Here is a 14,944-nt window from a genome sequence, read left to right on the forward strand (position 1 = left end):
CCCCTCCCGTCCGTCGGATTATTTTCTTCCGACACGATGACTCCCGCGCGGATCCGCTCCGACAGCGTCTTTCGATCGAGCCTTTTCCTCCTAACCCTCCCCCTGATTCATCCATCTATTTATCTGTGTACAAACAGATTCCTGTTTGGCGGTCCGCCAGAGGCGCGCGCGAACACGCGGAATTAAAATCGGTGCCGGGTGCGCGGAAAGCACGGAGAGGGAGGTCGCGATGCCGATTGTGAAAGTTGATCGATACGACAGAAACGACGAAGAAGACGACGATGGACGACGATGACGAGCGTCGCGTCGCGATCTGGGTTATCGTGTCAGCTTTTCAGCCGAACTGAGCGACAAACACGGCGGATGTGAAACTCCAGTTAGTAATTAGATCGGCGTCGCGCGTGCGCTCGTAGATTTTCGAAGACGAAGCCCGGAGAGCCCGAGACGACGGCAGCAGCGAACGTGTGATCAAAATGATCGGCGTTAAGTCGGGATTAAATTGGGTATTGAGTCGCGACTAAATCGGGACCGAGATCGGTGCTAAATCGAGATCGCGACCCAATAAATATCAACAGTAACATCCCGAGTCAAATCTCAGCTCTGCCTTAAGTCTAATTTAGTTCTACATTAAGCCTTGACAAAGTTTCCCATCGTGTTCTTTTTTTATGCTACAGATAGAAATTTATTTCTCTTTCCCCTTCCCCTTGGGGACTTAATATACAATTTAAGATTTTCGACTCACGATTACATCAACGTTATCATTTCTCGCTCGGCACATATAAGTGTAAACATGCGTTGCGTATATAAGTTAGATTTCGGCCGAATTATCACGAGCGTTACGTTGTTCTCGGATGAAATTCGAGAACGACGCATTTGTTACGCCGGACGACACTTGGTCTCTTTTCGCGAAACAGTTTCGCTTCCGTGTTTCGACGGTTTCGCAGGTCGCGCGCTCGCTCGGAGCGAAGAAAAGAAGGACGGGAGGAAAGACTTCCGTATTTATAACTCGGGATTATGACGCGCGCGTATCAATTTGTAGCTTCATCCACTGTGACGTTCGACGGACCGCGTGAATATTCATTTACGGCGCATCGATCGACTTCCTGGTGAAAAGCCCTCCCGCAATAATTATTATCAGCGTCGCAATTTTTCACGGACACCGATATCGCGCGCGCGCGCGCGATCCGCCGGGTTAAATCGAGCGGATCCGGATTTATAAGCACGCGACCGACGACGGAAACGGTGTACTACCCCCCGGTATCGTAGGTCAGTGATCGCTGGAATCCACACTTCCAGTTATTTTCGATCCGAGAGACGACGTGCGCGACACTGAAGTCCGTATTAATAATAATTGTCACTTGAAACTTGTCCCATGTGAAATACTCGGATTTTAATTCACAGTCAGATCTGAGCTTTTCAGTCGAGTCGCGTAATATCGTACATCTGACATCACACCTGTAAACGCTATTCAACCGGAAAACTCACGTCCAGTTCTATATTGAAAAGCAAGTTTCTAAAACAAGTTTCGAGTAACAACTATTAATAACCTTAGAATACCCTCCGTCACGAGCGTTGGTCACCGCATCAGTTATAGCGTTTCAATAACAATCTCTTCATCGTCAAGTCAATTAAATCCCTCCGGGCGAAGCGCTTTTCGACGACCACCTTCAAAATCGCACGCACGAACATTTTCTCTCGTTTTCACCTTGAAAAATTTCGGAAGGGGTCGGAGATTTCCCCGGCAGATTCTCCCGGCGGATTAACACGCCGGACTTCTGTCCACGGAAATGCGTTTGAATCGGCCCGAAAAAGAGCGCGGTTTGCTGGAGGGGTGCGTGTGTGATTAACGGACGCGGGTGTTTGGTCGAACAATTGAGCAGCCGCGATATTATACCGTTTCAATTGCTACAATAATGGACCGCCTAGGCGCATCGGCGATATGCGCAGCAAACTGGTCAAATATTGGCCAATCGTTAATTAGTGGCACTCGCGCTCATTTTCTCCGTACGCAAAATACACGCGTTATCCGAATGATCGCTATTTATCCGCAATGGATCGTGCGGCATTATTAAGGCCGGTGGTTCGCAGTTCGAGAGCCCCGCGCCTTTGTAATTCGATGAAAATGTCGGAAGAGGAGAGCTCTTCTTCCCTGAACTCCTCCCGTTTATCCGCCGCGCGGACATCGCCGATGGGAAAACGGAGCCCCTTATATTCGGTTACATAAAATCAGGCTAATTGTCCATCTTGCGCTCGCTGTAAAAGGCGACTTCTCGGCCGGTGATTACCGCAAATGGTTGGCGTACTTACGCAACACGCAGGTAACGAGAGTGAGGATGATCGGCGTGCGAGCCGAGTCGCCGAAAGAAGCAGCCGCGATTACGAGAGCCCGCGGTGCAACGTTCGCTCAGGTAAGACGTGCCGAGCGGAGAGTAAGGAGCGGCACGTGAGCCAAGTCACCGGAGAGCTCCGGAGTGCTACTAAACAACCGAGTTTTATGCTGGAGCCTCTCGATGAGAGAGTACCCAGCCGCGAGTAGTGGTATTGTACGCGCGAGTAGCGAAGTCTACGAACCGGCCGCGATCGCGTTCAAACGACTTTCACTCCGCGCGCGCGCGCGACCCCCTTCCGCGGCACGGTCGGTCAAGTTTTTCCGAGGTTTCCGCGAAAACAGTCCGGTAATCGTTGTCGCGCGACGATGATGTCATTCGGCGTCCGGTTTGTGCGCTCCTCTCGTTCGACGTACGACTTGGATACGCGATCGGGATTGTCGCGACGGGGAATTTCATTCTAAGAGATGCGGAAAATTGGCAAAGATCTAAGGACGCTCATAAGTCGAAGTAACGAAGGAATGATGAAAACATTGCAAATTGATCTACATTGTATTTGAAAATGAAAAGTTCGACGGTATTTCAGAGCCCGGATCAAAAGTTATTCCATTTTAAAGGAGATTGGCGTAAGGCGAAATGAATTTCATAAGAATCGGTCATTCGAGAACCGGAATATTTATGTCGAAAGTTTTACGCGTTCTTCACGATTAACGTGCGATATAATTTAATTTCTATTTTTAACATCTCTTAAATTGAAGATAAGATTTTGATGAAAAACTATTATAATATTAAAGACTAATACACCGGCATTATACACAATACATCTTTAAGTAATACAAAATGATCGGAATTCCCGAGAGAAACGAGAACTGATGAAATTAAACAACGATATGGGCATCGCAGGATCCTCTCGTTCACGAGGATAACGAAGAAAGTTACGGAGAGTGAAAAGTCGTGGAAACCTGTAATCTACTCGCGTTAAGACGGATTTCCACGCGAATTTAATTGAACGTTATTACGACGGGCAATTCCAAGGCATTGATCTCATCTCGCCGTTTTCTTTTTCCCAACAAAAGTGGCTGCTTGCCGGGCGAACTGATGCACCGTCTATTCCCCCCGTCGCATCGAGATATCATCTGACGTCTGATGTATTTATTAGCTTGCTTGAACGGCATTTTCATCTCCGGACGGTCCTCTGTGCGAGTAAACAGCGCGTTGCTGCTTAAGATCGCCGTCGTGATATCATCTGACGGACTCGCCGGGTGACCTCATCGCACCTACATACATATCAACCGTTAGATAGATCGTCCTCGAGCGTTCCCTCTAGAAAATTTTTCATAAAACCTCCCATGCACCTGTGAATAATGGAGGAGTTACTATCCGGCGCATGCTGAAAGAACGGTGCGAGTCTGGGTCGCGTAGCGTCCAAAATAAATGCGGCTTAATAATTCGCGACGTGATGATGATTTTGGGTGCGCGACCCCCTTGCTGCAAAACATCTCCGCCTTTTCCCCGGCGTCTAAATGAACGGTCTAATGGCGGCTCTGATCTCCCGGATCTTCCCTGATACATCGTGTTAATCTTTAACGACTCCTTGCGAAACTTCAAGACTCTTGTTTCAACTCCAGTCGGTCCGATAAATGACTTTTTTATACATCGAAATCGCACAGAAAGAAGTACGATCATAATAATGATCGTTGTTAAGAAATATGGAAGTAAAGGAAGATCACGCGATATATTGTCCCGATGAAATTAGCACGGATCGACCGGGGAGAGAAAACGTCGAGGATGATTCGAAGGGTGAAAGGTCTCGGAGTGAAAGTCCCCCTCGTCGGCGGTGCGGCTCGATTTTCGTCCGTTCCGGGAAGCGGCGCATCGAGACCTGGCGCGTCTTCCGCGGCCCTTTGTCTCCCGACAGGCGTAACCGAAATAGCGAGAGAGGCACGCGGCGAGTTTTCACCGGGAACGTCGTCGCCGTCGGGTCCTTGATCTTAGAGGCTCTCCACGTCGCGGAGGAAGCAACCGAAAGGAGCGGCTCTATTTCGATTCGTCCGATCGACGATTCATCCGGTGTATTTCGAGAGCCGACCTTGCGTTTCGAAACCCGGCGTATCCCCGACGAGCGCGCTTCGCATGATCTATCGATCCGTCTCGCGATGATCGCGACATGATCCTCCGGCTCGTCGTGATCTCGACGACCGATGCTTTTCGCGGTTTCCCGTATGCATCGTTCGCGCGTTGGATGACGACGTAGATAAATACTTGCCGCGAAACGTGCCTGTGAATAAATCGAGATCGGGATTGCCGTCGGCGATAAATACGGGTTATCAATTCCGCGGTGATCGATCGGAAACGCCGCGGTGATGAGGGGTCGCTGACATGGCGCGGGATATATACCCGGTGTGCGTTGTTTTCCCATTCGGCGAGTAAATAATCGCTAGTGTCAATGCGGTCTAAGTTTTGAGCGTGCGCGAAAAGTTGATCCAACGTGCGTGGATCGCGCGTGCACGCGCGAATCGCAATCGCAGTGAATATTTCGGGATGGATTTCCGCGCTGTTTGGGCGACTCTTTCGATTTATCACGCCTGTGTTGATTGACAGGTGAGGCTAATCGCGAAACCGGCGCGTTGATCGTGCAGCGTCGTTTTACGAATCGTCAAACATTTATCCCCGCTTCATCCGATGCTGCATTTTGATACTGCGCGTCTAACCTAGGTGCAGAACAATCCTCCCATAGATCGATCGATCCTTCTCGTTTTTCGAATGCGTAATTATAATGATAATGATCGAGACCGATTAATGATAAGATTAATACTCCGTGCCGCAAGGACGCCGTCTACAATTTTTTTTATAAAACTCGAGATTGTCGCAGCAGGTGTTTTGCGAGTTTTATCAACAATTTTGAATGTAGTGTTACAGCGCACGAGTGGTAATCAAATAAAAATAATTATCGGTTTCTCAGCATCGAGCAGTAAATTTTATCGAGCATTAAATCGAGCAATATTTTTATCAATTCAAATATACTTCAATAGCTTGTAGCAAATACTTGAGCGCAGTAACACCTTAATTTGCAAATTACTGAGTGTGTAAGTGTAAAACGGTTCTGAATTTAAGAGGGTATTTACTAGAATTACGTAATACTCCTTTTCCATTGAAGAGAAACCTAGTGGCTTTAAAATGTTTCCGTCCGGTTAGATATTTTCTAAAAATAAATTCTGATATTCTCAATAATACGAATTTTATATTTGTCACAATTATTTTAACACATTACATGTCTACTTATACAAAAGAAATATCATGTTGTATATAGTCAATTATATTTCTACGTCTAGCAAATATTTGCTTAGGAGCACTGGAGTAACCATTTTACTTGCACAGTAAAGAATCTTCCATTAAAAACGGTCCACTGAAATTCTGTGTTACCTCAACACATCTTGTATTAATTTAACATTATGTTTGCATACTTTTTAACAAATTCCTCGTGTTGAAGTAACACAAAGGTTCCGGTAGACCGTTTTTAATGGAGAAAACTTTTTACCGTGTGGATCATATTACTTGAACGTAGCACATTTTCAATGCAAAAACTCGGAATTAAAAGAAGGGAAAGCCGTCCCGTGATAATTCCACAATTCACCATAGCAAGATTTGGGTATGTTATCGCACCTTCGGAACGTAAAAGTGAAAACGAAGGAAGACCATTCGCGGCAATAATTTCGCAATTTCGCGCCTTAGCAAGATGCTCTCGGTCGACCGAATCGCTTCACCGGAAATCCCGGTGTTCCGTGCTCGAGATATCGGCAATCTATCACCATCCGCCACAGCCGTTCCTATTTGCGAGCCTCACAAAGACTTGTCACCGGCATAGACGTCTTTGTCCCTTCGAGTGGCCGTGCATTTAAAAGCCCGCTTAGTCACGATCCGCTGACCACGGCCCAGCCGCGTGTAGGAAGCTCACAATGACTGATGAAAAGGTCAAGTCGTGTAACGCGGCGGTTCACGTGTACGTGCGTAATGAAAGCCCCTTGCATAATCGAGCGACCCATGTTCGGAGAAACGTTCTCACACGTGGCACGAAGGAGAGCTTCGACATTAACGACAGTGAACAAACACAACGGCTCACGCAATCGGCTGGTCATTTAATTAAAAGGCGGCGAGCTGCGCGATCAAGCCGCGAAATATCAACGATTCCGTTGCGAGAGGAGGAGGAGATCGAAACGCGTGGCGCATCTAAATCGCGTCTGAGTAGCGGATGAAAACAATAGTCCGCCACTTGAGACATCGCTTTCATCCCGTTAAGAGCGCGCTCGCACATAACTGCTTCTCTTCTGGCTAATTAGACCCGAAGCTGGTGGTTCCGTTCGCACGATTAAATCGAATCACCCGTTCGCTACGATATGTTTTCATAAGGTACTTTCCACGGCGCGCAATCGGCGAGCTCCCGGCGGCGTGTGCCGCGGCTAAGCAAATTTTCTTGCGCGACGCGACGTTTACGGACGCGCCACGTCCAAGGTGAAAACTTTCTCTCTTTTTAAGAAGTCAATTATCTCGCATCGCGATGCCATCGGGATCTCGGCGATTTGCGCGAAGAACGCGGGAAGGAGAGAGGCAACGAGAAATCTGCGCGGCCCCGACGAAACGGCACAACTGGCTGCTCCTGTTAGAATCTAATCGCCGTGGCGAAATTGTTGCGATCACTTTTTCCGCTCGATCGGATTATGCTTTTTTTTTTTGCTTTCTTTCTCTCTTCCTTTCTTGCTGATACACAGGCGGCTGTAGAAAACGTATTCGTTTCTCTCCGGGGAGAGGATCTCGCTTTTCTCTTCATATTTCTCCGTGCTCTCTTAAAGCAAACCACCGAAGATGTCGATGATTGAATCGGCAAAATGATATTGTAACGATGATCGATGAGTGTTCATTCATTTTTAGCGAAGACACTTCCACTTAGCTCTTTCGTCTAATACTTCGCTAATTGTGGCCAGTGACTCGGATGAATTTTGACCGGCTCTGATTGCATCCGAGAGAGTGCGCACATGTGAGAAACAGTAAAGATCATCGGCACGCCTCCCGCCAAATAAAAACACGCGCGCGTATCAAATTATCCCGGAGGAACCGCGGCGGACGACCGCGGCGTGGGGGCGATTTCGCGGTAACCACTTTGAATAAATCATGCTCGCCCGCGCGAAACACAAGCGTCCGCAACTTTTCCCGTACCATCCGATATCGCACGCTGAGCATCTGGTTCTCTTTATTTCTCACGACCGGTAGCGTCAATATTTTCGTTGGCGGATCCGCGGAGTCGACTCGAGGAGGAGAATTGCGAATCCAAAAAGGGGCCGTGTGAGGTCGACGAGGGGAGCTCAGATAGAGACGCCTCTCCCCGATCGTCCCGCTCTGATCAAAGTTCAAGGTCGTTTATTAACGTCCCGCTTCCTCCTTTATCTGCACGCGTATTTCATTCTCTCTCTCTCGTTTTTCTTGCCGTTTCCTGTGAAAAAAGTCACCGCGAGCGAGGTGAAAAACCTCTCGAACCGCCTTCCCGCCTCCCTCCCCTCCTCGGCTTACCACAGAGCTTCGGGATTCTACTTTTAGCGACGTACTCACACAAAGAAAGATTTCGTGGTTTATAATTGGAAAGTTTTCTCCTTACTTCTCTTTCTCGCCGCGAAAGAAAATCGAAGTTGTACCGGCGCGCGCGCGACGGGCAAGTCAAATCCCTATTTTCGGAGCGCGACGTACGAAAAGTCGGGAATTTATAATTAGACGACGACTCGGGGGCGAGGAACGATATTACACGAGAGAGGATCGAGCTGTGCGGCGAGGTAAACGACATCGGAACTGCCAATTGCGCGCGGCGTATTCTATTGTGAGCGCCGCGGCGACAATCTCGGTTTTACGATTTCCGATTTAGCAGCGAGGGGCGCACGAGGATTATCCTGGCAGAGACGGTGCAAGCGAGCGAGCGAGCGTAAGTTGCAGAATCGAGCCGAACGATAAAGGCGACGCGACGGCTACGGGGATTAATAGATCCGTCGTAAATAATTCGGAGGTTGCTCCAACACTGTATGACGCCTGGCCCGAATTGCCAAAATTCGCCTTTACCTCGGAGCCACCGCTTTGAATTATGTCGCTTCTCGTAAATCATTCGGGCTCCCGCGCGTCGAGCGCGAGAAGAAACGTTCAAGTCGCCTCTAAGACGTAAAATTGCGGGGATTTGTCCGTCCATACGCGCACGTGCTCGTGCAGATATTCCCTGCATACCAGGTGTCATGCCTTTGTATTTATTTGCCAGGACTTTTTATGCATTTCGCACGTTATATATCTATACGCAGATGCTCGTAAACTGTACTTAGGTGTTGCAAAAGTTCGTCGGATTTTTAGTAATAAATGTTTCTTTTAATAATATCTCGTTGATTCAAAAGTCTCGTCCCGTGGAGAGAGAAAATGTACGTTTTATTTTTCAGCATATTTCCACTTGAAACATACTCATGTTAATAATCGTATTAATAATCGTTCAGTGTTTATGAGGAAAGAATTTTCCAATCAATTTATAGATAAAATAACGATATGTACTATAAAAGTATCGATCAAAGCACCCGCCACGGGGAAAGTGATAAGATAATTTACTGGCGGCGAATTTTATGCTGCCGCGATAAAATTTGTCAGTTATTATGTGGATAACAAAGCGATTTGTAAGAGCGAGTACTAATTGCCACTCGTTGACTTATTTCGCCGCGGGAATAAATTAATAATTGTAGGAAAACATGATTTCGTCCTAACAGCGAATTAACTTGTCCTAAAGATGAATTCACTCAGCGGAATATTTCTATCCTGGCAACAAAACTGTTTCTAGTTGCGAATAATTCGATCGCGCCAACGAAATTTTTATCGCTGTCGTAACGAACACGCGGTAGCGGCGCAACGGTAAAATTATTTTTCTCCATGCATTCGTCCTTTCCCTCCGCTTTTCGGATTGTCCGATTCTGCGTCCGGTAAGACGACTTTTGTGCCGATGAATCATCGACGACCCGTCGAACTTTCTCAGTTCTCTGGCATATCGGCCCGCGCTTCAAGAGATCTGTCTCAGAGCGCTGAATAAACTATGCTTTAATAATAGCAGAAAGAAATGTGTGCCCGACGCGCCGTCGTTTCACGCGCATCGCGTTCTCGCGCGTTTCTCCAGCTGCTTTCGTCGTCTCGCGCGAATTGCGAAATCGGGCGCGACCGTCACGACAGTTGCGTTCCGCGAGATTATCATCTTCGCATTGTGCGCGAGCGTGTCCCAAATCGCGCGTTCCGAGGTGCTCGCGAGATTACTGCCGTATCCAGTCGCGCCAAAGCGAAGTACGACTTCGCCAAGGGAACAGAGTGCAATTTGTATCGGGCGTTGTAATTCTTCACGCTCGTGTTAATCTCCCGTGGATAATTTATAAGCCGCGTCGTCGCGCGCTTGGCAGCCGCTTTAACAGGCTATCAAAAGTTCTCATCGCGCGATTCTCCCGTCCGGTTGGCATTTACCCGCTCGCGCGCGACGGAACTTCGTTTCGCTCTTCGCCAATAATCCGTCGCGTAAACACGCGACCGACGAACGTCCGAGACGGGCGGGTAAGGTCGGCGAGATAAGTCTAAGCGCGCGAAATACGCAAACCGTCCTGAGAAAATTATCCTCCGCCGCTGATGGAATCTCAAGAACGGATCGTCCGCCGATATTTCAAGCGTATCTCGCGATTTTACGAAACACGCGCGAGAACGCGCGGAAACGCGGGGGAATCCGCGAGGCGCGATTAATCGCGACGAGGGCATGCACTGTGTGGTGCGTTTTATCATCGCCCGGTGAAACCGAGCCAGGTGTCGACCCGCCAAGAACCCGGCAACATTGTCGCCCCAAGGAGACCCGGAGATCCGAAAAATATGTCGATCAAATTTACACAGACAGCTCGAAAGGCCGGAGTGATTCCTCTCAAGGATTCGTAGACGTCGAATTTCCACGCGACCGCGATTTTTCGCCTCATATAGCGCGTGAAATCCCTGCGAGGTCGAGTATCTTAGGAAATCGAGGAGAGGGGAAGGGAGACAGAGAGAGGGAGGGAGGGAGAGAGAGAGAAAGAGAGAGAGGGAGAGAGAGACTACCTAATCGGCGACGTTTTCAATTGACTCCGCGAGTTTCTGAATGAACAGAATTCTGTGCGACTCTCGACCAGTCGAAAAACACGCGGCGCGTTGAACCCTGACAATAATATGTTAGGCCTACGAGGCCTAACGCGTTTTCTTTCGCTCTCTCCTTCTTCCACGTTGTGGGCTAGATGCTATAACTCTCTCTCATTTCTCTATTATTCAAAAAAAAAGTTAGGTCCACGTGACCACTGCTATTATCAGCCTGATCCAATAAAGTAAGAATAAGGTTTCTCGGCGGCGGTTTGCAAAGACAATAGATAAAAATCGGTAATAAACTTGATAATTCATGAAAGACCAAAACAATTAAGACTTTTACAATTCTTTTTGCGGTGTAGGCCTGAGAGATCTATGATGTTACTTCTGCGTCAAGATTGCAGATGTCAGGGCCATAACACAAAGAAAAGGGTAAACGGTGAGATGTAAGTAGTTAGCAAATTGACCAGTCACTGTCGATTCTTGTCCTTCGATCGTGGAGAAAATATTGCAGTGAAAAATAGCATAAAATTTTGTAACGCTGGACCATGCCGGAATTAAGACTGAAATTACGATGTGTATTGTAATCTTTAGTGATGTACATCACGTGTACGCATTACTAAAGGTTACGACACCCGGTAATAATTTCAATAATAATTCCGATATAATCCAGCATTACGAACTTCAAACTGTAGTAACGTTTACTACAATATTTTCTCCGTGTGAAAAGGATAATCGACTGTGTGATTGGTTAATTTGCTTGCTGCTTACGCATTTCCCTGTTGCGCCATGTTGCGCTCCTCACTCTCAGGGTTAATCGACGATTCGGAGGAGGGGAAGCGCAGCCGAGGAGTTACGGATGTCATATCATCGTCGCGCGTTGCGCAATGACCCTTTTTTCACCGCGGCTTTTATCCCGCCACCTGGCGCACGGCCAGCTGCCGCACACAGCCGCGACAAAAAGACACCGGATTATTTTTATAGGTAATGAAAAGGCCCGTAAAACGCGGTCCTTCCGAGTGTTGCGCCTGCCGCATTTGTTTATCGCCCGCGATGTCTCCCCTATTTATATCGGACGTATTTTTATGCAGTCCCCGCCGGGCCGGATGCGGCTATCGGTTTTGAGATTTCAATGCCAACATTCCACGCGCGGACGTGTGTCGCGGGAGAGCGTGCTATCGCCACGCGCGCGCGCCGTCGTACGCGCGAAAGCGCCGCTAACGAGAATCGAGCAGCTCGTTCACACGTTTCCCGCTATCTCCCTGTCGGATCGACGAGCTCATTGCGATTAGATTTAACGAAGCTGGCGAGCGCGGGCACGAACGCTCCGGAAGCGCCTTCCGTGGAGCGCGCGCGACGATGCGAGTCGGACAACCCGTCGCTTCTTTTTGGAAATGCGCCTCTCTCGGGACGCGCGCTTATAGAACGACTGGCTGGATCCAAGGCCGTTATCGGAGCCGCTTCATGGATAAACAGCCGGAAAATCGTAAACGCTCTCGATCGCACGCTAGCCAAGGCGGCGCGCGTTCTCTTTCTTTCATTTTTAGTTTCAATTCTTGTAGTTAGACTTATCACTGTACTTTTACTTATTTTTCCCAGCTGTAGGTGCGACAACTCTAATGAGTTCGATTTTATATCTGATTTCCGTGATTATCGATGTTTATCAATTTTTGGGCTAATTTTTTACCATCAATGTTCACTTCTTACCCCTCTGTTCTTGTTTTGTATTTTATCTTTGTATTCTGTATTTTATAATGCTTGAGGGGATTTGCGTCCTAGAGCGTTTAATAAATATATATATATATCTCTCTCTCTCTCTCACACTTTCTCTTGTTCGCCGAATAAGCGAGCGCTCGAGCCGTGACACGCCAAAAAAAGGGCATCTTCTTGGCTTTTCCACCCATTCCCGGCCTAATCCTCTGACGCGAATCGCGGGAGTTTTCCGCGTCACGAGTGGACATTCTAAATCTTCCGCTCGTGTATGTTATGATGCGCTTGACAGGCGTGGAGATTCGCAATCAGCGTGATCTATGTAAGCAGCAGAAATGCGCGACGGTTTCTGGCAGGAACCGTTCGGACTTTGTTCCAGAAGCGAGACCTTTTTTGATTCGCTTTCAATCACGATCGCGAGGAACGGACGAGCGAATGAATTCGAGTGAGCCAAACGCACGCACATCCGATGGGTCTAAGGAGCCTAAAGACTCATGGATCGATAGTTTGTGGATGTAAGATGGGAAAGCATCAACAACCTGAAACCGCGTGTAAGTCTCACCCAGCGATTTGGAAGTTAAAAGGAGAAATTAGACACGCGGAACCTTCCGCTTTCAAGTCACAGAATAATATCGGCCCTTCCGAGTCTCGTCTCGCGAATTTCGAAGTGGATTTTCGAAGTGGAAAGTCTTGCGGTATCGAGATTAAAGAGTCCGTGGATTTAAAAGTCGGACGAGAGTGCACAAAATTGGCAGATTACATAATAAACAACCGATGACTAATCGGCGCGTTTCCTCTCACTTTTTCTTCCCACGTCCCTCGAGTCTTACCTCCACTCTGGTGGTGGTCGTAGTTTTTCTGGTGGTGGTCCTCATCGTGCTGAGATTCTCGTAAGGAGAATCCCAGTCCTGGAAAACCTCCGTGGTCGCCATGATTCTCGCTGCGCTGTTACGCTGTTCGCACAATTTCAAACTCGTCACTCCCTTCCAAATCGCTTCACACGACGGACACTTTGAGAAGAATCCTTTCGCTTATCCTTCGTCGCGTCGGAAAGGATTCTGCAAGTTCGTACATGATCATGTGTAAGTCCCGTGGGTTTCGTCCTCGAGAGCGGATCGATCGTTCGCTCCGAAATGATCGCGTTCCAAATGAAATTCCACGGGATCGTTTCAATTATCCGAAACGTCGGTGGGAAGTTTCTCTCATTACCTTCCGGCCCTTCCGATTGCTAATCAACGCTATCGAGAAACAGCGCTCCTCAGTGTACTCGCGTGTCGAAGATTTCGCGGCGACCCCGAAGTGGAGTGACCTCGGAACGAGATACGTTAGAGTAAAATGAAGCGACTTGCGGTGGGTGCATCTAATCGAGGAACCGAAGATCGATCCGAGCCCTCTCGCTCTCTCGATATCCGCGTGTCCGCCTCATGGGCGGACGGACGAATCGCAAAGTGTCGACGGAGGCGAAAACGAGATCCCTGGAACGCGAAGGAACGTCTTCCAACCGACACTCTCTCGTAGGACGAGAGCCCGAGATATGCGCGATTCGAGGTGGACCACGCGCGACTGAAGCCGGGAAACACGCCTCCCGCTGTATCGCGAGCTCCGCGCCCCATCCTCGGACCGCTTCCAGAAATACGGAGAAACACGTATAATTAGGCCGCCACCCGCCCGCAACGACGACGCCCCGCGGATGCCGCGCGCGATAAAGCGCATAACCGCGAGCGCTCTCTCGCGCTGCCGCTCTCCCTCCGAGGACCCTTCCGTCCGCGATCCTGGCCCCGATTAGGAGCCAACGATGAGGTTCCTCTCGAGTGATGAATCCCGTTACGCAAACGCATAAATCTCAGCATATTTATTCGTTTGTTATTCGAATCGTAGAAATATCTCTCTTGGATCATTGATGATCTCCCGAGGTGAGGAGCTTCAATTTTGGACGGCCGAGAGTTCCTTGAATCTTCAGAAGGTCGCGCGTTCAACATCTCTCAGTTCTCCCCGCCGAACGTCGTCACATTTTTATCGTACGAAACCGGGAAATGCGAGGAATTTCATTTCTCGCGCACCGAGACGTGTTAATTGTTATTATTATTAATCGTTAAACGAAAGAGAGGAAAACTGTCCTTTGATATATAATACGTAGATCACGTTACTTGCGTGAACCGTATAAATACGTACAAAATGCAGTGGATTAAAAGAACCATCGATGAAGAAGAAGAGAAAGTAAATCCGAATTCTTTTCCCCCAGTAAGAACCTACTTAAATACTCTACTAATCTTTCGGACACGATTGTGAAGGAGTGAGTTTCATTGTGAACGGAGAACGTTGCGTATCGCGCGTGCCGATCCTCAAGTTTTGCAATATTTTACACACGGCCCGTGCCTGTGTTACATAGGTGACTATTTGTTTTGCGGCGTCCCTAAAGCCGGGCGTAAACTCGGTGCGCGCGCGTCGGAAGCGGAGCATCGGCGAAGGAGCCGCGTGGATCCGAGTATACATAGATATCGAGATCTGTCATTAGCCGTCGTGTTCGTCTATTTTTCTTGGAAACGAACGTGGGAGTAGAGAAGAGGCCGAGAGAGTCTGGATGACGCGAGAATATCGCACGCTGCGTACGCGCGCTCGGAAACGCAAATCCCTCGGGATCGACCATCTACGTAATCCCCCGTTACCCCCGCAGCTTCCAGCCCGAATCCACGAATCGCAGATCTCATGAACGGCGGTTCCGTCACGCTCGCGTGGAAAATTTTGTGGACGCGGAGGCTCTT

At 48.5% G+C, this 14,944-nt stretch overlaps 1 protein-coding gene across 8 annotated transcripts in view; it reads right to left on the reverse strand.

The window, feature by feature from the left end:
- The window catches only part of LOC106750659 (tropomodulin), a 63,392-nt gene that overhangs the window by 32,261 nt on the left and 16,187 nt on the right, over positions 1-14,944 (reverse strand). Inside the window, exons 1-2 of one of the 8 annotated variants that reach the window (XM_014631158.1) lie at positions 13,392-13,804; positions 13,013-13,240 (exon numbers count right to left, since the gene is read on the reverse strand). The exons of the other annotated variants lie outside the window; for them this stretch is intronic. Of the exons in view, the coding sequence (XP_014486644.1) occupies positions 13,013-13,114 (102 nt within the window). The 5' untranslated portion in view covers positions 13,115-13,240; positions 13,392-13,804. Of the gene's footprint in view, positions 1-13,012; positions 13,241-13,391; positions 13,805-14,944 lie in introns of those variants that run through there. 8 annotated transcript variants of the gene reach the window in all.

This window comes from Dinoponera quadriceps, unplaced genomic scaffold (assembly GCF_001313825.1).
Source record: "Dinoponera quadriceps isolate SergipeBrazil2010 unplaced genomic scaffold, ASM131382v1 scaffold5593, whole genome shotgun sequence".
Taxonomy (NCBI): Eukaryota; Metazoa; Arthropoda; class Insecta; order Hymenoptera; family Formicidae; genus Dinoponera; species Dinoponera quadriceps.